Genomic DNA, 23,837 nt, shown 5'->3' on the forward strand with positions numbered 1-23,837 from the left:
ATGATGACTCCTTGCTGTCCCCAGTCCACCTGGCCATGCTGCTGCTCCAGTTTCAACTGTTCTGCCTGCGGCCACGGAATCCTGACCTGTTCACCGGACGTGCTTGTTGCACCCTCGACAACTACAATGATTATTATTATTTGACCATGCTGGTCATTTATGAACATTTTAACATCTTGACCATGTTCTGTTATAATATCCACCCGGCACAGCCAGAAGAGGACTGGCCACCCCTCATAGCCTGGTTCCTCTCTAGGTTTCTTCCTAGGTTTTTGGCCTTTCTAGGGAGTTTTTCCTAGGGAGTTTTTCCTAGCCACCGTGCCTCTTTCACATGCATTGCTTGCTGTTTGGGGTTTTAGGCTGGGTTTCTGTACAGCACTTTGAGATTTCAGCTGATATACGAAGGGCTATATAAATAAATTTGATTTGATTTTGATTTGATTTGACCTCGTGGTGACCTCTTATTGCCTTATTTTGACCAAGATCCAAAAACACAGCCTGGTCACACAGTGCTTTAACTGTGCTTTCATTGTTGGCCTTTTGGTGAACTCTGTCTGCCCTGGCTTTCACATAATGCATCTATTGTGAAGTCATAAGATAACTTACACACATGGGCAGTAGCTCATGAGGGAATTCCACCTTAAAAAATGCATGGATAAGATTAAATCACAGAAGTTTAAGTTCTTCACCTTAAATTGCACATTGTCGATGGTGGGTGCTGTGCCACCTACACAACAGACACTGATTCCCCTCATTAAATTGGAAAAGTCTAATGGTTATGTAAGCACTTACAGTTTTCTCGATTACTTGAACACTGTGAAGGACACTATTTGGGAAATATTGGATCCTTATTCAGAGATTAAGAATAGTCTCACTTCTATTAAATGTTTCACTACCATCTTATTCCATTTACTCTTTTCCACAGAAAAAGTTGGCCTATTGATGGTTATAGTTAGTATTTGTTTTAGCCATTATCTAATGAGTGATGAGATTACCTTCTAATTTGATGATTAAAGATATTATTTTTACAGACTTAGCTGTTTTTGTAACATGTATCTTAAGGTCTGTTAAGTTGTTTGCAGTTTAGTTGTTCGGATCTGCCTCGATTAGACCAAACCACAAACTTTCTCTAGGCCAACACCTCATTTACTTTTGTGGGGGAGCAATCCTCTGTGTGCCTGTTAAACTGGGTTATTCCTGTTCATAGTTGTAAAATGTCAGATTTTTAAATAAATAAAAAATAGCATTACCGCTACAGCTATCTCTGCCCTCAAACCAGAGGAGTTAGGACCCAATTAACAAGGAACTCTAACAAAAAGCGGATCTTTTTTCAGGTTATAATAACATAATTCTATATCTACTACCTTGTGAATTATTATGTTAATTTTCTTCAATAACTTACTTTCTTTTTTATGCCGCTTAACAACTGAAGAACAAGTTCACTTTTAACTCAAATGTACACTACTGGTCAAAAGTTTTAGAACACCTGCTCATTCAAGGGTTTTTCTTGACTTTTAGTATTTTCTACATTGTGGAACAATAGTGAAGACATCAAAACTATGAATTAACACATATGGAATCACGTAGTAACCAAAAAAGTGTTAAACAAATGAAAATATATTTTGTATTTGAGATTCTTCAAATAGACACCTTTTGCATTAATGACAGCTTTGCACAGTCTTGGCATTCTCTCAACCAGCTTCACCTGGTATGCTTTTCCAACAGTCTTGAAGGAGTTCCCACATATGCTGAGCACTTGTTGGCTGCTTTTCCTTCACTCTGCGGTCCGACTCATCCCAAACCATCTCAACTTGGTTGAGGTTTGGGGATTGCGGAGGCCAGGTCATCTGATGCAACACTCCATCACTCTCCTTATTGGTCAAATAGTCCTTACACAGCCTGGAGGTGTTTTTGGGGTCATTGTCCTGTTGAAAAACAAATTATAGTCCCACCAAGTGCAAACCAGATGGGATGGCGTATCGCTGCAGAATGCTGTGATAGCCATGCTGGTTAAGTGTGTCTTGATTTCTAAATAAATCACAGACAGTGTCACCAGCAAAGCACCCCCACACCATAACACCTCCTCCAGTGGGAAATACACATGCGGCGATCATCCGTTCACCCACACAAAGACACGGCGGTTGGAACCAAAAATCGCAAATTTGGACTCCAGACCAAAGGACAAATTTCCACCAGTCTATTGTCCATTGCTTGTGTTTCTTGGCCCAAGCAAGTCTCTTCTTATTATTGATGTCCTTTAATAGTGGTTTCTTTGCAGCAATTCAATCACGAAGGCCTGATTCACACAGTCTCCTCTGAACAGTTGATATTGAGATGTGTCCGTTACTTGAACTCTGTGAAGCATTTATTTGGGGTGCAATTTCTGAGGCTGGTAACTCTAAAGAATGTACCCTCTACAGCAGAAGTAACTGTGGGTCTTCTATTCCTCTGGTGGTCCTCATGACAGCCAGTTTTATCATAGCGCTTGATGGTTTTTGCGACTACACTTGAAGAAATGTTCTTGAAATGTTCTTGAAATGTCCCATATTGACTGACCATGTCTTAAAGTAAGGATGGACAGTCATTTCTCTTTGCTTATTTGAGCTGTTCTTGCTATAATATGGACTTGGTCTTTTACCAAATAGGGCTATCATCTGTATACCCCACCCTACCTTGTCACAACACAACTGATTGGCTCAAACACATTAAGAACTTCTTCAGACTAGGGTCCTTTTTTCTGAATTTCCACATCAATTAAACTGCCTGTTACTCAGGCCCAGAAGCCAGGATAAGCACATCATTGGTAGCATTGGATAGAAAACATTTTGAAGTTTGTAGAAATGTTAAAATAATGTATGAGAGTATAACACAATTGATATGGCAGGCGAAAATCCAAAGAAAAACCATCCAGAATTTGTTTTCTGATTAGCTCCCAGGCTCTTATAATAGAAAGCTATGGATTCTATGTAATTCCAGCTCACAGATTGCAATTCCTTTGGCTTCCACTAGATGTCAACAGTATTTGTTCATTGTTTTAGGCTTGTTTCTTAAAAAACGTCCCGGTACAATATCCGTCTGTTGGCACGCGATGAAGAGGATGTGCTTAATAATTTTACTTTTCTATTGAACATACTTCTTTCCGTATGAAATATTATAGTTTATTTACATTTTAGGATACCTGAGGATTACATAGAAACGTAGTTTGACTTGTTTGAACAAAGTTTAGCGGTAGCTTTTTGGACTCCTTTGTCTGCATGTTGAATGAGTGGATTACTGAAATCGATGGCGCCAACTAAACTGACTTTTTTGGATATAAAGAAGGATTTTATGTAAAAAAAAAAACATTAATGTTGTAGCTGGGACCCTTGTGATTGCAAACAGAGGAAGATTTTCAAAATTTAAGTGATTTATTTAGTCGCTATTTGTGATTTTATGAAGCCTGTGCTGGTTGAAAAATGTGTTGATGTGGGGCGCCGTCCTCAAACAATTGCATGGTATGCTTTTGCTGTAAAGCCTGTTATAAATTGGGCAATGCAGTTAGATTAACAAGAATTTAAGTTTGCAAACGATATAAGATACTTGTATGTTCATAAATATTTAATATTACGATTATTTATTTGAATTGCGTGCCCTCCAATTTCACCGGATGTTGTCGACAGGTGTCCCGCTAGCGGGACGCCTAGCCTTATTAAGAAGGATAGAAATTCCACAAATCAACTTTTAAGAAGGCACACCTGTTAATTGAAATGCATTCCAGGTGACTACCTCATGAAGCTGGTTGAGAGAATGCCAAGATTGTGCAAAGCTGTAATCAAGGCAAAGGGTGGCTATTTGAAGAATCTCAAATATAAAATATATTTTGATTGTTTAACATTTTTGTTGGTTACTACATGATTCCATATGTGTTATTTCTTTGTTTTGATGTCTTCACTATTATTCCACAATGTAGAAAATAGTACAAATAAAGAAAAACCCTTGAATGAGTGGGTGTTCTAAAACTCAAACGCAACAGATTTTCTCCACTGTTCATAGCTTATGAGTTTCACTTCCATCTGACTGATGAAATATGGCCCAATGCTCATTAGCACAACCTCATATTGCATTTGCTTTAATTGATTTTCTGGTTCTGTCATAATATTTATTGTTTAATGTCAATGGGAGTGTAACAATGCTTTACAACATCCCAAATGTTATTCAGAATTTATTTCCAGATCAGTTTTTAAATTTGTATTATGCATTAGTAACTCAAATGTAATTCTTTAATGCTGTATTTTTTTTATATAAATACAATTATGGACGGAACATTAATTTCCCTGGAATTTCTACTCACTCCATTTAAAATACTTGAATCATTAGTACTCTACAATCATAACAATGAATCCAAATTAAATCATTTAAAAAGGAGCATAAACATCTCTCTCACACACACCATATGATGTTCATGTTCAGAGGAGCAAGCGCCATGAAGATAGTGAATGTGAATGTAAAATAGTGAATGTGTTGGTTGGATGTGCTTTATAAAATATTACATTTTCCATGCTTTGAAATCACCAACATTGCTCAAACCGACAAGCTCTACTGTGGAGTATCATACACCATCTGAGAAATGTTATGCAATTTGGGAAGAATTACTCAAGCACTATTGTGTGAAGAAATACAATTTACAATATAATTATGTTACCCCCTTATGTTGAAGTTTTCCATTCAAAGCCATTTAAAATCATGTGTCACTTGGCCCTATAGGTTAAATGGGTATTATACGCTCTTCCTAAATTACCAAGGCTACTTTTTAATTCTCCACATCCACCTGATGATATGCTTGTCACTGATAGGTCATACAATTAATGTCAGTTTACATTGTAGGCCTACACATCGTTCCACTTTCCTCTACTACTTACAATGACAGAATAATTTGTGATAATACTAATAATTTTTGGTTTGGTTTTATTCAGTGGCAAGCTTCTGATTGATGTGTGTAATATCTTGAGCTCAACAGGAGTGAGTTAACTTACAGACATAAATAATTTGAGCCTAATCTCACACCTCGCTTAGCACATGTAGATGGGATTTTACCCTTGGAGCATGCATGCTTGTCACTGGTCTAATAGTTGGTAGGACAGAATGCAGCAACAGCAGCCTTATTTTCCCTTCTAACGCACTGAGAAGGCGAACGATATAAAATAAATGCAGTGCCAGCTTTTTGCAAATGGTTAACACTTCATATTACGTTTTGGAGAAAAGTGTTCACACCTGGCTTTGTTGTTCATTGAAAAATGTCTTGTCCACGTTGATTCAACATAATTTCATTGAAATTACTTGGAAACAACGTTGATTCAACCAGTGTGTGCCCAGCGGGTGGCTTCATATAACATAGATTTATTGTGGTGATAGACAGTTTGATATTGAGGTGGAATATCAGCATGATGGGGTGGCAGGTAGCCTAGTGGTTAGAGCGTTGGACTTGTAAATGAAAGGATGCAAGATCGAATCCCCGAGCTGACAAGGTAAAAATCTGCTGTTCTGAACCTGAACAAGGCAGTTAACCCACTGTTCCTAGGCTGTCATTGAAAATAAGAATTTGTTCTTAACTGACTTGCCTAGTTAAATAAAGGTAACATTTTAAAAAAAAGACATGTTGGTCATGGTTGAATAGGTTATGATGGTGTTTGGGTTGGGTTAGCTTGTCTGAAGTCTGTATAGGTTGCCATGGGATTGTTCCATTTGATTTCAATAACTCATTGACCGCACCCCTTTTAAATTTGAATTAAACTACATATTTGCTCATGGTAGAAGTGGTCATAAAGTTATCTTTTGGACCTGAATGTCAAAACATTTATAAGATAGAGGTGTTCAAAGTTGATCCATTCTACATACCACACCCTGCTATGAGACATCCATGTCTTCATCACTGGAAAAGATAAACGATTGAGTTTGATATAATTTATAAGCTTACAAACAGGGTTGTCAAACTACTGAATTATTTCTTGATTATTAGGATGGCAGGTAGCCTAGAGGTTTAAGAGCATTGCACCGGTAACCAATATGTTGCTGGTTCGATTCCCTGAGCTAACTAGTTAACAATCTGCCAATATGCCATTGAGCAAGATACTTAACCCTAATTGCTCCTCTGGATGAGATCGTCTGCTAAAATGTAAATGTGAAGAAAAAAACTAGTCATACAAATTCGGTTATTTTTTACCTTTAATAACGTCAATTATCAAAAAACTTGCAAACTCTGTTTTTTTTTCATTTTCACATATGTTGTAGCTTAGGAACTGTACGTTATTTATAATGACTGATACCAGGAGAAAATCGGACCTCTGAAATCAAAATGGATGGCCCTCCCTATAATTTTACCCGACCCTCCCTGAACCCTTGAAAAAAACAAGCGACCGTTCTCGAGACCCAAAATAATAATTAAAACATAAAGTCGATAGCAGAGAACCTGCCTACCATTTACCCTCACTCCTAGGACAGACCAGAGCCTTAGATAGGCCTATGCAGTTTTAGAAACTGTTCATTGTTTTGTAAGCATTACATGGCAAAGTAGTCAGAAGTTTGTGGATTCGCAGACGACCCCGGACAAGGGTAGACGTGAAAAGATCTCCATTATAATAAAAGCACTGCATGAATCTATCATCTTATTTCCGGTCTGAGAAACTAACATTTTTTATAAACGCATTTCATGCATTTTACATGACTGGAGACAAGCAGAATATATTTTTTTAATACCACAACAGAGCATGACAAAGAATGGGTGCATGCTGCAGCACCGTATATATTTGTATTTCTATACATAGTCTAAGTTTGGAACAGTGCGCTCAATTTTTTACAGTCAATACACAACGTATTGACTGTAAAAAATGTAGCGCAACAGAACCAACTGAAGTATCATAAATGAATTAGAGAAAAAGCCATTTGTTTTTTAACCCAGCAGCTGCATATCATCATGTTATATCCTGCCTCTTTGGCCCTGTCCGGGGGTATCGTCGAACAGGGCCACAGTGTCTCCTGACCCCTCCTGTATTTATGCTACAGTAGTTTATGTGTCAAGGGGCTAGGGTCAGTCTGTTATGTCTGGAGAATTTCTCTGGTCTTATCCGGTGTCCTGTGTGAATTTAAGTATGCTCTCTCTAATTCTCTCTCTCTCTTTCTCTCCTTCTCTCGTTCTCTCTTTTGTTCTTTCTCTCTCTTGGAGGACCTGAGCCCTAGGACCATGCCTCAGGACTACCTGGCCTGATGACTCCTTGCTGTCCCCAGTCCACCTGGCTGTGCTGCTGCTCCAGTTTCAACTGTTCTGCCTATGGCTATGGAACCCTGACCTGTTCACCGGACATGCTACCTGTCCCAGACCTGCTGTTTTCAACTCTCTGGAGACAGCAGGAGCGGTAGAGATACTCTGAATGATTGGCTATGGAAAGTCAACTGACATTTACTCCTGAGGTGCTGACCTGTTGCACCCTCGGCAACCACTGTGATTATTATTATTTGACCCTGCTGGTCATCTATGAACATTTGAACATCTTGGGGAGGAGGACCTAGGACCATGCCTCAGGACTACCTGGCCTGATGACTCCTTGCTGTCCCCAATTCACCTGGCCGTGCTGCTGCTCCAGTTTCAACTGTTCTGCCTATGGCTATGGAACCCTGACCTGTTCACCGGACATGCTACCTGTCCCAGACCTGCTGTTTTCAACTCTCTGGAGACAGCTGGAGCAGTAGAGATACTCTGAATGATTGGCTATGGAACCCTGACCTGTTCATCGGACATGCTACCTGTCCCAGACCTGCTGTTTTCAACTCTCTAGAGACAGCAGGAGCGGTAGAGATACTCTGAATGATTGGCTATGAAAAGTCAACTGGCATTTACTTCTGAGGTGCTGACCTGTTGCGTCCTCAACAACCACTGTGATTATTATTATTTGACCCTGCTGGTCATCTATGAACATTTGAACATCTTGGTTCTGTTATAATCTCCACCCGGCACAGCCAGAAGAGGACTGGCCACCCCTCATAGCCTGGTTCCTCTCTAGGTTTCTTCCTAGGTTCTGGCCTTTCTAGGGAGTTTTTCCTAACCACCGTGCATTGCTTGCTGTTTACACCTGCATTGCTGTCTACACCTGCATTGCTTGCTGTTTGGGGTTTTAGGCTGGGTTTCTGTACAGCACTTTGTGACATCAGCTGAAGGGCTTTATAAATACATTTGATTGATTGATTCCATGCTTTTGTTGTTACAAAATAGATTTGTGTTGACTGTGACTAGGGCATAGGAATATACTGTAAAGGCATCTTCTAGGCTAAATTAAACTACGCATGCATAGCTCACCGCATGATCCTTAAACCAAAGGCAATGTAGAATGACTGTATAGCCTAATAAGGCATTTTTCGTTTCAATATTATTTAATTGTAAGTCATGTTTTTTTACAGATCATTCTATACAGCCTAAATAAGAAATGTATAGACATGTTGTTGAAATGCTGTTGTTGATGTGTTGTTGAGATGCTGAGTGCTCCTGCCAGCCTGTAGCGTGTCACAAATGCATCACAATTTATTTCTTAAATGCCAAGCTTAAAAAAAAGAAATCTTAAGCTAACAAGCGGTAGGCCTATACATTTATCAATGTTCTTTAACAAAAGCCACAATACCCTCACATACCCCTTCAATTCGAGCCCTGATTTGAACTTAACACACCAAGCCCTTCACTGACACCAAGATATTTAAGAAGTGTATGGTGACTGAAGGAATTGGCTGACAAATCTATGGATAGTTGTAACGGTTATCGTCAGGAATGGAGGACCAAAACGCAGCAGGAATGTGGATGCTCATCTAGTATTTTATTTTAACCAAGAAAACACCAAAATAACAAAAGAAGAATGATCAACAAAACAGTCTTGTCAGGCATAGACAGCAAAACAAGAAACAATCTCCCACAAACACTAAACCAAACAATTACCCATATATAGGACTCTCAATCAGAGGCAACCCTCCATTAACCTACACATAGAAATATACCAACCCAGAAAGAACATAGAAGTACAAAACATAGAACATAAACCAAAACCCGGAAATAATAAATCAAACGCCCTACTAAATAAACCACCACCCCGAACCACATAAAACAAATACCCTCTGCCACGTCCTGACCAAACTACAATAACAAATAACCCTTATACTGGTCAGGACGTGACAATAGTAGACTATACATTTCTGTCAAACAGGAAGACCTACCTCTTATTTATTGAATAGGAAGAAATACTGTACACTCCAACACAAAGCCCTCTTGTAGTTAGTAGCCTAAAGTCAAATTGAAATGAAGACTGTTTAAATGAATTAGGCCTTCTCGAATTAGCCTAACTTCAGCACCCTTGCGCTGTCCATCTCTGCGGCTGACGCTTTATAGTAATACAAGTTATGTAAATTGCTTGAATATGGCTTATTGTGAGGTAAATAACTCTGATAAATAGCTTCATTGTGGGAAACGAAACATATTGTTTTAAAAACAATTATAGCAGTAGCAAGCTAACCTTTGGTCCTCCTTTTCATCTTCACGCTCTCCCTTTCAAACTGAGCAGGACATCAGTAGGCATAGTCCGCACACACAGATATTGAATTTTTGGGACATTTTATTTTTTTCCTGGAAGAAGCCTTTGACTCGCCTCTTGAAGTGCCATTGTACACAGTACAGTCATTGGTTAGGCAAGACAAAATAGTTTACATCAGCAAGAGCTGGGCAGCCCAAGGCTCCATGATTGTGATAGCCTATCCATTGCAGCGCAAAAACTTGGGAAAGAAGTACATTTTCTTATAAATATAAATTTGCCATGTTCTTCTCTGAGCATGCTGTTCTTGTAGCCTATAGTATAGGCTATGGATAATTTTATTGAGACCACACTAGACACTCTTCATATTGAACACCCAGCAGAGAATCAGGGATGAGGGGCAGCATCGGGCACACCGAGATATACACTTGAGAGTACAAAACATTAGGAATACCTTCCTAATATTGAGTTGCACCCCTTCTGCCCTCAGAACAACCTAAATTAGTCGGGGCATGGAATACAAGGTGCCAAAAGCGTTCCACAGGGATACTGGCCCATGTTGACTCCAATGCTTCCCACAGTTGTGTCAATTGACTGGAGGTCCTTTGTATCAAGAATGGTCCACCATCCAAACTGTTGAGCGTGAAAAACCCAGCAGCGTTGCAGTTTTTGACACATTCAAACCGGTGCGCCTGGCACCTACTACAGTACCCCGTTCAAAGGCACTTAAATATTTTGTCTTGCCCATTCAAATCAATTTTTATTTGTCACATGCGCCGAATACAACAGGTGTAGTAGACCTTACAGTGAAATGCATACTTACAAGCCCTTAACCAACAATGCAGTTTTAAGAAAATATTTACTAAAATAAAATAAAGTAAACATATAAAAATACTAAGTCAATGTGCAGGGGTACAGGTTAGTCTGGGTAATTTGTACATGTAGGTAGGGGTAAAGGGACTATGCGTAGATAATAAATAGTGAGTAGCAGCAGTGTAAAAACACGGGGAGGTTAATTCAAATAGTCCAGGTGGCCATTTGATTACTTGTTCAGCAGTCTTATGGCTTGGAGGTAGAAGCTGTTAAGGAGCCTTTTGGACCTAGACTTGGCGTTCTGGTACCGCTTGCTGTGCAGTAGCAGAGGGAACAGTCTATGACTTAGGTGACTGGAGTCTTTTACAATTCTATGGGCCTTCCTCTAACACCACCTAGTATATAGGTCATGAATGTCAGGAAGAATGGCCCCAGTGATGTACAGGGCTGTACACACTACCTTTTGTAGCGCCTTACGGTCGGATGCCGAGCAGTTGCCATACCAGGCGGTGATGCAACCAGTCAGGATGCTGTCAATGGTGCAGCTGTAGAACTTTGAGGATCTCGGGACCCATGCCAAATCTTTTCAGTCTCCTGAGGGGGAAAATGTGTTGTCGTGCCCTCTTCACGACTGTCTTGGTGTGTTTGGACCATGATAGTTTGTTGGTGATGTGGACTCCAAGGAACTTGAAACTCTCGACCTGCTACACTACAGCCCGTCGATGTGAATGGGGGCCTGTTCAGCCCTCCTTTTCCTGTAGTCCACGATCAGCTCCTTTGTCTTACTCATGTTGAGGGAGAGGTTGTTGTCCTGGCACCACACTGACAGGTCTCAGACATCCTATAGGGAGGTCTGAGACCTGTAGGATGTCTCATTGTTGTCGGTGATCAGGCCTACCACTGTTGTATCATCAGCAAACTTAATGGTGTTGGAGTTGTGCTTGGCCATGCAGTCGTGGGTGAACAGGGAGTAGAGGAGGGGACTAAGCATGCACCCCTGAGGGGCCCCCATGTTGAGGATCAGCTTTGCAGATGTATTGTTGCTTACCCTAGAGGGAGGTGTTTAGTCCCAGGGTCCTTAGCTTAGTGGTTAGCTGTGGGCACTATGGTGTTGAACGCTGAGCTGTAGTCAATTAACACCATTCTCACATAGGTGTTTCTTTTGTCCAGGTGCGAAAGGGCAGTGTGGATTGCGATTGAGATTGCTTCATCTGTGGATCTGTTGGGGCGGTATGCAAATTGGAGTGGGTCTAGGGTTTACAGTAATGATGGTGTTGATGTGAGCCATGACCAGCCTTTCAAAGCACTCCATGACGTGAGTGCTACGGGGCGGTAGTCATTTAGGCAGGTTACCTTCGCTTTCTTGGGCACATGGACTATGGTGGTCTGCTTGAAACATGTAGGTGTTACAGACTCAGTCAGGGAGAGGTTGAAAATGTCAGTGAAGACACTTGTCATTTGGCTCTGAGTACATGTCCTGGTAATCCGTTTGGCCCCACGGCCTTGTGAATGTTAACCTGTTTAAAGGTCTTGCTCACATCGGCTACAGAGGGCGTGATCGCATAGTCGTCCAGAACAGCTGGTGTTCTCATGCATGTTTCAGTGTTGCTTGCCTCGAAGTGAGCATTAAAAGGCATTTAGCCCGTCTGGTAGGCTTGTATCACTGGGCAGCTTGTGGCTGGGTTTCCCTTTGTAGTCTGTAATAGTTTGCAAGCCCTGCCACATCCGACGAGCATCAGAGCCAGTGTAGTAGGATTCAATATTAGTCCTGTATTAACACTTGCCTGTTTGATGGTTCGTCTGAGGGCAAAGCGGGATTTCTTATAAGCGTCCGGATTAGTGTTCAGACGCTTATAAGAAAGCAGCAGCTCTATCCTTTAGCTCGGTGCGGATGTTGCCTGTAATCCATGGCTTCTGGTTGTACGTACGGCCACTGTAGGGATGACGTCATCGATGCACTTATTGATGAAGCTGGTGACTGAGGTGTTATACTCCTCAATGCCATTGGATGAATCCCGGGACATATTCCATTCTGTGCTAGAAAAACAGTCCTGTAGCATAGCATCCACGTCATCTGACCACTTCCATATTGAGCGAGTCACTGGTACTTCCTGCTTTAGTTTTTGCTTGTAGGCAGGAATCAGGAGGATAGAATTATGGTCAGATTTGCCAAATGGAGGGCGAGGGAGCGTTTTGTACACGTCTCTGTATGTGGAGTAAAGGTGTTCTAGAGTTTTTTTCCCTCTGGTTGCACATGTTACATGCAGGTAGAAATGAGATAAAACAGATTTAAATTTGCCTGAATTAAAGTCCCCGGCCACTAGGGGAACCTGCTTCTGGATGAACATTTTCTTGTTTGCTTATGGCATTAAACAGCTCGTTGAGTGTGGTCTTTAGTGCAAGCATTGGTTTGTGGTGGTAAGTAGACGCATACAAAAAATATAGATGAAAACTATCTTGGTAGATAGTGTGGTCTACATCTTACCATGAGCAATACCTAGAGACTACCTTAATATTAGACATCACGCACCAGCTGTTATTGACAAATAGACACACACCCCGACCCCCCTGTCGATGCAGGGAAAACCCAGCCAACTGTATATTTTCCGTGTGGTTGTTCTGCCACATCTCGGTGAAACGTAAGGTAATACAGTTTTTAATGTCCCGTTGGAAGGATAGTCTCGAACAGAGCTCATCCAGTTTAATCTCCAGTGATTGCATGTTGGCCAATAGAACAGATGGTAGAGGCGGGTTACCCACTTGCCGACGAATACTCACAAGGCACCCTGATCTGCGTCCTCTTTCTTTTCTTCATGTGAATTACGGGGATTTGAGCCTGTCAGACTCATTAAAGAAAACAATTCGGCCAGTCAGGTGAGTAATCGCTGTTCTGATATCCAGAAGCTCTTTACATTCATGAGAGACGGTAGCATCAACATTATGTACAAAATAAGTTTCAAACAATGCGAAAAAACACACTAAATAACACAATTGGTTAGGAGCCCGTAAAATGGCAGCCATCCCCTCCGGTACCATTCTTCCAATCTTTTCCACCTGAAATTCCTCAAACATACCAGTAAATGTCTAGGATGTAAGCTTGTTGTGGGTTGTCATGGTGCTTTGGGGTTTGGTGAGGTGTGGTTTGAGTTGCCATATTGCCATCTATAAGTTACAGGCGTAATTCCCTCACACATTAGGGAAGGGAAATCATTTAACTGCTTTGTATAGGGGAGACATTTCCCCCCTGGCATTGGTTTACATATATGCTGCATGGCTCCCTAAGGTGGAGTGGGTGGATATGAAGTTGCGTTACAGTACCTGACGAAGTGTTGTTGCAGTGACACCATCTGCTAATATCCTTGCTGAGCCTCGTCCTTCTCCTCTCTCCCCACACCCAGATGTTGTGTGTTCTCCGGCTTTCAGATCGCTCAGGCTATAAGAGGAATGAATAGCATAATAATTTAATACAATGAAAAAATATAGTAGGCTATATATGTTAACTTTTTTCACCAACATAAGAAAAAAACTACTGTTGATACTGTAGATGAACTCCACAAATATGTGTAAAAGCCCCATAGTTTACAGGTTGAAGGTATGACAAGTAAAACTAAATGCATGCTCTTCAACCGATCGCTGCCCGCACCTGCCCGCCCGTCTAGCATCACTACTCTGGACGGTTCTGACTTAGAATATGTGGACAACTACAAATACCTAGGTGACTGGTTAGACAGTAAACTCTCCTTCCAGACTCACATTAAGTATCTCCAATCCAAAATTAAATCTAGAATCGGCTTCCTATTTCGCAACAAAGCATCCTTCACTCATGCTGCCAAACATACCCTCATAAAAGTGACTATCCTACCGATCCTTGACTTCGACGATGTCATTTACAAAATAGCCTCCAACACTCTACTCAGCAAATTGGATGCAGTCTATCACGGTGCCATCCATTTTGTCACCAAAGCCCCATATACTACCCACCAAAGCCCCATATACTATATTTCACTGGTCATCCTCAAAGCCAATTCCTCCTTTGGTCGCCTTTCCTTCCAGTTCTCTGCTGCCAATGACTGGAACAAATTTCAAAAATCACTAAAGCTGGAGACTCATATCTCCCATACTAACTTTAAGCATCAGCTGTCAGAGCAGCTTACAGATCATTGCACCTGTACATAGCCCATCTGTAAATAGCCTATCCAACTACCTCATCCCCATATCGTTGTTTTTTTTTTTAGCTCCTTTGCATGCCAGTATCTCTACTTGCACGTTCATCTTCTGCACATCTATCACTCCAGTGTTTAATTGCTAAATTATTTATTTTATTTTATTTCGCCACTATGGCCTATTTATTGCCTTACCTCCTTAATCTTACCTCATTTGCACACGCTGTATATAGACTTTTTTATTGTCAAATCAAATCAAATTGTATTTGTCACATACACATGGTTAGCAGATAATGCGAGTGTAGCAAAATGCTTGTGCTTCTAGTTCCGACCATGCAGTAATATCTAACAAGTAATCTAACCTAACAATTTCACAACAGCTACCTTATACACACAAGTGTAAAGGAATGAATAAGAATATGTACATAAAAATATATGAATGAGTGATGGCCGAACGGCATAGGCAAGATGCAGCAGATGGTATAGAGTACAGTATATACATATGAGATGAGTAATGTAGGGTATGTAAACATTATATGAAGTGGCATTGTTTAAAGTGGCTATTGTGTTATTGACTGTACGTTTGTTTATTCAATGTGTAACTCTGTGTTGTTGTTTGTGTCGCACTGCTTTGCTTTATCTTGGCCAGGTTGCAGTTGTAAATGAGAACCTGTTCTCAACTGGCCTACCTGGTTAAATAAAGGTGAAATAAAATAAAAATAAAAAATGACTACATCCCAACTCATGACATTTGGAAAAATGCCTTTAGGGAGGACTGCAGATGTGGCCATATCTTAAAATAAGAGTTGTATCTGCCAGCAAAATTAGTCTGGCAAAGGACGTTTTATCGGAAAAACATGTCTAGGTTCCAAAAAGGGTTCTCCGGCTGTCCACGTAAGAGAACCCTTTTTGGTTCCAGGTAGAAATATTTGGGGTTCTATGGACATCCGAAAAAAAACGTTTTAAGTTCTAGATAGCACCTTTTTTCCCTAAGAGTGTACCAACCAAACTATTTCCTGTGAAAATAACTGTGTAGAGCAGATAATAAGTTACAAGACAAATCACTGATGAATGACGCTTTTCGTAACCATAATTCATCTAATATTTGTTTTTAAAGAATACGCCTAATTTCTATGCGATTCACTCCACCTGATGTTGGCTACAGTATTTTTCCTTATTATTATTTTTTACAGCATCCATCAAAGCAACATCAAGATGCTGTTGGGCTATTCTTCATTCAGAGTTGCTCATACTTTTCTAAACTGAAGTTTTGAGAGGTTTGTTAACAGGCCTAGAAGTTCAATAACAAGCAGCACAGAGTTCAAACAAAGTCATATGAGCGTAGGCCTACCCTACTACTTTGAAAACAGATAGGCTCCCATGCTTGTGACACTATTTTCCCAAGGCTTACGTTTCGGCCATTATTATGAGCTGTTCTCCCCTCAGCAGCCTCCACTGATAGAAATACTAGGTTTAATTTTCTTTAGTCTATGTAAAATTCCCAGCATGCACATCAGTCTACTATGAGAAACACCAACTTACTCTTTAATTTGCCATTTTTAGGCTACTCTAATCTGTCAATCAGTCTAAGAGCAATGTGTAGGACTATAATTTCAGGTTCTGGAACTTTAGGCTGCCATTTTTGCTTCATTCCAAAATGGAATACATTTACATTTGAACATTATAAGGGAAACAATGTATCCAAAGCTGTTCGAAACAAGCAAACATACGGAATACATATTAGAAACGTCCTCATTCATTCTTCTCAATCTTCAACACCCCTTGTAAAGTATCAACCCTGCACAAGTCAAGTCTCACCCTTACTCCTTAAACCTCACCTTGGCACTCTTTTATTCACAATAATGAGCTTTTCCAACGGCTGAAATGATAGGCTACTGTCTATAATTTTTGCCTCAATTTCATGTGTAGGCCTAACAAAATGTGTGCAACGATGTGTCAAATATTACATTTAGTGCATAGCCTAAGCATTAGAATAAGCTGCCTCAATATTTGCAGCCATAGGTGATCATTTCTCTCTTGGAGCTGATCTTTCGTCAGTATCTAATGTTAAGGTAGGATTTGAATGGAGAACGCTGATCTGAGAACAGCACTGTCTTTCTTTCGAACCTATTAGTTTCGAAACATGCCTTAACGATGCACTTACGGGAAACCGGGCCCTGACTATTACTTTGTATAAATGGCTATTTACATTTATGTAAAACATATGGATTCTCCCATTAAAGAGGGGAGGGGCGTGAATATCAACAGCTGCTTTACATTAAGCACATATCAGTTCCTGTTCCTACTCTCATAGTGAGTAAGTTGGCTGATTGAGCATTTGGAAATAAATACATTTAAACATCCAGGGTTGTCGACCCAGACTCACCTCCAATGTTCTTGACTTGTCAATGGCTACTTCCCATAAAGGGAACCTACGCCAATGTCTTTTGGAAGTCGTTTTTTTCCCTGTCCGGACCGGACTTAATTTCCACGTTCACTGACAGGACTCCCTAAAAACACACCACTTTGATACAAGTGACTTTTCATAGCAGGTTAAGAGAGCATTTCCTCTAATCCTTTTCCTAACCTTAACCTAATTCTCCTGACCTACTACGTTCATTCTCCCAACCTGCTGCGTAAGTTCTCTTAACCTGCTACGAAAAAGTCGTAGCTCTGTCAAAGTGGCCTGTTTTTAGGGAATCTCGTCCAACCACGTTGGATTTTGGTCCAGTCTTGATCATATCTAACCAATCATAGACGTCTATGTTAGGTTCAGATTTGCTCAAATCCGGACTGGTCTTGATTTGGCCCAAACATAGACCAAATCTGAACCAATCATAGACATCTGTGTTTCACAAGATTGCACAGCACTAGTACAGTACATTAGAGAAATACAGATTTTCAACATCCGGAAAATACTTTTTACATTTTTTTTTATTTATTATTTGTAAAAAAAATGTATCTTCATTTCTGTTCCCCAATACAAGACATCCACATACAAACAACAACATACAGACGCATACAAACATCCACAACATCACCCCTGCCCAAACCCACCTGCTCACATCTCCTTCTCCAGGGCCCGCATCATTCTCCACCACATGGCCTCAAACTGCACAATTTTGTTTCTCTCCGTCGCCCATGCACTTTAAACATTTAAATAAGAAATAATTTGACCTTTCCTTTGTGTTAACGAGGGTTTATCATTTTAAGATGATTGACGAGAAAGTATCATCCAACCCACCGGGTATCTCACAGCACCCTTATATTTCATATGCCATGTCTTGAAATATGCAAACAGACGGATTCAAAGTAAATTTACATTGTAATACTTCTGACAGACATCTTTCTAACTCCACCCATAACTTTGGAACTTCATAGCGTTCCCAAAAGGCATGGAAAAATTAGTCATTGTTAGTTTTACACTTAAGGCATGGCTGCTGTTGTGCTGTAGAGTGTTAATTTTGTCTTGTGTAATACATTCTATACATTCATTTAGATTAAGAATACATTTTACTTAACTGTAATGTTGTTACTTATGTTCTTGTGCCAATATAATTTCTTTTTAAGTCTCGGTTCCAAAAAATCTAAAATATTGTCAGTTGGATAGGCTCTCTGCAAGGTTTTGTATATCTTACCTATCATATGAATATCCTTTTTTTAATTCTATCATTGAAATAAATGTCTTCTTATTACCAAGTAATTTATGGTTTCTTTGCCTTTAGTTTTCTATGTTGACCAATTTATTGGTGAATTATGAAAAGCTTTCCAAGGATTTTTCTATAGGGTTGTGTTTCTAGGGAGTGATATTGGTTCTTGTAGAATAGGTTTAATTTTCTTCCATAATGTTATTGTGTTTTTAACTATGAAGTTGTTAATGTTCTTAGCGTTGTCCTTTGAAAATAGACTCTTGGGATATGTAACCATTGTTCCTCTTTAGTGCATTTAACTACTGTATACAATGCATTCAGAAAGTATTCAGACCCCTTCCTTTTTTCCACACTTTGTTACACTACAGCATTATTCTAAAATTGATTAAATTGCTATTTTTCCTCAATCCACACACAATACCCCCTAATAACAAGACAAAAACATATATTTTTTGCTAATTTATACAAAAACAATTATGAAATATCACATTTACATAAGTATTCAGACCCTTTACTCAGTACTTTGTTGAAGTACGTTTGGCAGCGATTACAGCATCAAGTCTTCTTGGGTATGACGCTGCAAGCTTGGCACACTTGTATTTGGGGAGTTTCTCCCAGTCTTCTCTGCAGATCCTCTCAAGCTCTGTAAGGTTGGATGGGGAGCGTTGCTACACATCTATTTTCAGATCTCTCCAGAGATGTTCGATTGGGTTCAAGTCCGGGCTCTAGCTGGGCCACTCAAGGACATTCAGCTACTTGTCCCAAAGTCACTCCTGCGTTGTCTGAATGCTTATGGTCATTGTCCTGTTGGAAAGTGAACCACCGCCCCAGTCTGAGGTCCTGAGCGCTCTGGAACAGGTTTTCATCAAGGATCACTCTGTACTTTACTCCGTTCAATTTTGCCTCAACCCTGACTAGTATCCGAGTCCCTGCCGCTGAAAAACATCCCCACAGCATGATGATGCCACCACCATGCTTCACCATAGGGATGGTGCCAGGTTTCCTCCAGACGTGACGCTTGGCATTCAGACCAAATTGTTCCATCTTGGTTTCATCAGACCAGAGAATCTTGTTTCTCATGGTCTGAGAGTCTTTAGGTGCCTTTGGCAAACATCTAGCAGGCTGAGGAGTGGCTTCCGTCTGGCCACTCTACCATAAAGGCCTGATTGGTGGAGTGCTGCAGAGATGGTTGTCCTTCTGGAAGGTTTTCCCATCTCCACAGAGGAAGTCCAGATCTCTGTCAGAGTGACCATTCGCTTCTTGGTCACCACCCTGACCAAAGCCCTTCTCCACGACTTGCTCAATTTGGCCAGGCAGCCAGCACTAGTAAGAGTCTTGTTTGTTCCAAACTTCTTCCATTTAAGCATGATGGAGACCACTGTGCTCTTGGGGGACCTTCAATGCTGCAGAAATGTTTTGGTACCCTTCCCCAGATCTTTGCCTCAACACAATCCTGTCTCAGAGTTCTACAGACAATTCCTTCGACCTCATGGCTTAGTTTTTGCTCTGACATGCACTGCCAACTGTGGGACCTTATAATGACCGGTGTGTGCCTTTCCAAATCATGTCCAATCAATTGAATTTACCACAGGGTGACTCCAATGAAGTTGTAAAAACATCTCAAGGAAGATCAATGGAAACAGGATGCACCTGAGCTCAAATGAATACTTATGTAAATAAGGTATCTGTTTTTTATTTTTAATACATCTGCATAAATGTATAAAAAACAGTTTTTGCTTTGTCGTTATGGAGTATTGTGTGTAGATTGCTGTGGAATTGTTTTTATTTAATCCATTTTAGAATAAGGCTGTAATTTAACAAAATGTAGAAAAAGTCAAGGGGTCTGAATACTTTCCGAAGGCACTGTATGTCGCAAGTAAAAGCCCTGGGTGGCGAGTTGATACAATTCCAAGTCTAGAAGGTTAAACCACCCTCCGACTTAGGAGATGTAAAACTTTCCTTTTTATTCTATGAGTTTTATTTACCCATATAAAGTCTTATGACTGAGTATACTTTTTTATTTATTGTCTTCTGTGGGGTAATTGGTATTACCAAGAATAAATATGAAAAAACTTTGGGAGCCATGCCCCATTCTGAAGAGGTGTATTCAACCTGTAAGATTTTTTGGAAGATTTTAATTAGATCTGCTTTCATATTGGTGAGTAATGGGATAAAGTTATTTTTATACATTCGTTGTTTGTTGTCAAGCATTATAAGTATTTCATATTTTTTGTGGTCCACTTAAAGGATTGCTGTAGATATTTACTATTTATATTTTTCCTATTGCCATTATTTGCCATTACATTTTTCCACGTTACTTTTACGTAATGAGATTTTTTTGTATTCTTAAAATATTTTTAGCTGGTGGGACATTTTGTTTTCAATATTGGTCAGGTATATCAGGAGATCTGCAAATAAGTTTAGTTCATATTCATGTTTACCAATTCTAACACCTGTTATGTTTGGGTCCTGTCTAATTCTTTTTGCAAGTGGTTCAATTGCCAGTGCAACAGGAGGGGGGAGAGAGGACTTCCCTGTCTTGTGCGCCTTTTCTAAAGCAATTTAATCAAATAATGTATTATTTGTGTATATTTCTTGCTTTAGGACATTTATATAATATTTTTATTAAACGTTTTTTTTTTTTGCTGGAAAGTTGAAAGCTTTCAAAGTGTTGAATAGAATAGGCCATTCAAGACGGTCGACAGCCTTTTATGCATAAATAGCCATTATTGATAAATCTGTATTTTGTTTTTTAGTGTATTAAACTGAAACATGTTTTTATATTTGTTTGTGTCTATTTTCTTTTGCCATTATATTGCTTGTGAGCTTTGTTAATATTTTATTGTCACAATTTATTAAACTTATGGGTTTGTAATCAGCAGGGGACTCTCCAGATTTTCCTGGCTTTAATATAACTGAAATAACTGTTTAGGAAGTACTGAATTGAGTGACATGTGTATTGTCATTTGTGTAAATAGTGGCACTACTTTTTCCCATCCATTCCTGATGCTTTTCTCCACGCAAATGTTTTAACAGTGTCTAATATTTATACTGAACACAAATATAAACGCAACGTAAAGTGTTGGTCCCATGTTGGTCCCATGTTTCATGAGCTGAAATAAAAGATCCTAGGAATGTTCCATACGCACAAAACGCTTATTTCTCAAGAATTGTGTGCACAAATTTGTTTACATCCCTGTTAGTGAGCATTTCTCCTTTGCCAAGATAATCCATCCACCTGACAGGTGTGACATATCAAAAAGCTGATTGAACAGCATGATCATTACACAGGTGCAACATGTGCAGGGGAAAATAAAAAGCCACTAAAATATGCAGTTTTGTCAGACAACATAATGCCACATCTCAAGTTCAGGGGGCATGCAATTGGAATGCTGACTGCAGGAATGTTCATTTCTCTACCATAAGCCGCCTCCAATGTCGTTTTAGAGAATTTGTCCGTACATCCAACCAGCCTCACAACCACAGACCACGTGTAACCACGCCAGCCCAGAACCTCCAAATCTGGCTTCTTCATCTGCGGGATGGTCTGAGACCAGCCACCCGGACAGCTAATGAAACTGAGGAGTATTTCTGTCTGTAATAAAGCCCTTTTTGTATATAGTTAAAATGTATGTAGTTCTGTCCTTGAGCTGTTCTTGTCTATTGACGTTCTGTATTATGTCATTCTGTATTGTGTTTCATGTTTTGTGTGGACCCCAGGAAGAGTAGCTGCTGCTTTTGCAACAGCTAATTGTGATCCTAATAAAAGAAAAACTAATTATGTTAGGATGGGCCTGGCTCCCCAGTGGGTGGGCCTATTCCCTCCCAGGCCCACCCTTGCCCAGTCATGTGAAATCCATAGATTAGGGCCTAATGAATTTATTTCAAATGACTGATTTCCTTATATGAACTGTAACTCAGTAAAATCATTGAAATTGTTGCATGTTGCTTTTATATTTTTGGCCAGTATATTATTTGGTTATCTCTGTTTTTAGTGATACATTGTTTATGCTGATAATTGCTTCAAGGTTGTTGAGTCTAAAAAGGCTGTAGGATCAGTCCAACTGCTGTTTAATTTTGATTTATGTCGATGTTCATAGAAGCTTTTAAAATTGTAATTAATCGTGTTGTTTCTAATTAACGCATTTGTATCTTTATCTTAAAAAATTATAACTGGTTTGGCATGTACAGAATTCATTTTGTGAGGGCTGCCAGATGTTTAGCAGGTTTATTTTCAATGAAGTAGTATGCTTTATTTGAGTTTAACCTTGAAGTTGTTGTCTCTCTTCAAAAGTTAAGGATCATAATCCTGCTTAATGTCAGAAATTGTATTTTCTTCTTTACCTTGTAAAGATTTTTTATGGGCTTTTTCTAAAATAGCGATATCTTTTATTTCAATTTCTAACTCAGATTTAATTTTAACAGTATGAGATTATCATTCCCTTAATGCATACCAAATTATATTGGGTCGGCATCCCAAATTATATCAGAGTCAACGTCTTTTCACCTTTCATATCGAACCAAAAATTAACCTAACTTCAGCGTCTGAAAAATAAAGCAAATTTTGCTTACCGGGTTCATATTTTTGGGAACACTGAAAATTAGTTGACACTGTTAATCAGTCAGAGAAAATTTGGATTCAAATGAAATTCAGAAAATTGCATTGACATAGAGTGTACTGAATTAATGAAGTGTGGCAGGTAGCCTAGTGGTTAGAGTGGTGGGCCAGTAACCGAAAGGTTGCTAGATTGAATCCCTGAGCTGACAAGCTAAAAATCTGTCGTTCTGCTCCTGAAAAAGACAGTTAACCCACTGTTCCTAGGCTGTCATTGTAAATAAGAATTTGTTCTTAAAACTTCTCTGGGCTACGTGGGACGCTAGCGTCCCACCCGTGGTACACACTATCAACAGCCAGTGAAATATCAGGGCGGCAAATTCAAAATCTCATAATTCAAATTTCTCAAACATACAACTATTTTACACCATTTTAAAGATACACTTCTCCTTAATCCAACCACATTGTCCGATTTCAAAAAGGCTTTACGGCGAAAGCATAAAGTTAGAATATGTTAGGAGAGAGCCTAAACAAGAAAAACCACACAGCCATTTTCCAAGCAGGAGAGGCGTCACAAAAACCAGAAATACAGCTAAAATTAAGCACTAACCTTTGACAATCTTCATCAGATGACACTCCTAGGATTCAATGTTACACAATACATGTATGTTTTGTTCGATAAAGTTCATATTTATATAAAAAAAAAACATTTTAAATTGGCGCGTGATGTTCAGAAAATATTTTGCCTCCAAAACTTCTGGTGAATGAGCACAACAATTTACAAAAATACTCATCATAAACGTTGATAAAATATGAAACTGATTTTCAAAGAATTATAGATAAACATCTCCTTAATGCAACCGCTGTGACAGATTTCAAAAAGCTTCACGGGGAAAGCACACTTTGCAGTAATCTGTACAATAGTACAGCGCTCAGAAATAAATAAATAGTACAGCGCTCAGAAAACCAAACCAGCAATACAGATACCCGCCATTTTGGAGTCATCTAAAATCATAAATAGCATTATAAATATTCACTTACCTTTGATGATCTTCATCAGAATGCACTCTCAGGGATCCCAGGTCCACAATACATGTTGTTTTGTTCGATAAAGTCC

At 39.5% G+C, this 23,837-nt stretch overlaps 1 protein-coding gene across 2 annotated transcripts in view; it reads right to left on the minus strand.

Annotated features, from left to right (window-relative positions):
- Positions 1-23,837, minus strand: part of LOC115156184 (nck-associated protein 5-like) — a 77,752-nt gene that overhangs the window by 31,731 nt on the left and 22,184 nt on the right. Inside the window, exon 2 of one of the 2 annotated variants that reach the window (XM_029703539.1) lies at positions 13,671-13,785. In XM_029703539.1, coding sequence (XP_029559399.1) covers positions 13,671-13,699 — 29 coding nt within the window. In that variant the 5' untranslated portion in view covers positions 13,700-13,785. Of the gene's footprint in view, positions 1-13,670; positions 13,823-23,837 lie in introns of those variants that run through there. The other variant, XM_029703540.1, reaches the window with a different exon arrangement.

The sequence above is a fragment of the Salmo trutta genome, chromosome 20, assembly GCF_901001165.1.
Source record: "Salmo trutta chromosome 20, fSalTru1.1, whole genome shotgun sequence".
Taxonomy (NCBI): Eukaryota; Metazoa; Chordata; class Actinopteri; order Salmoniformes; family Salmonidae; genus Salmo; species Salmo trutta.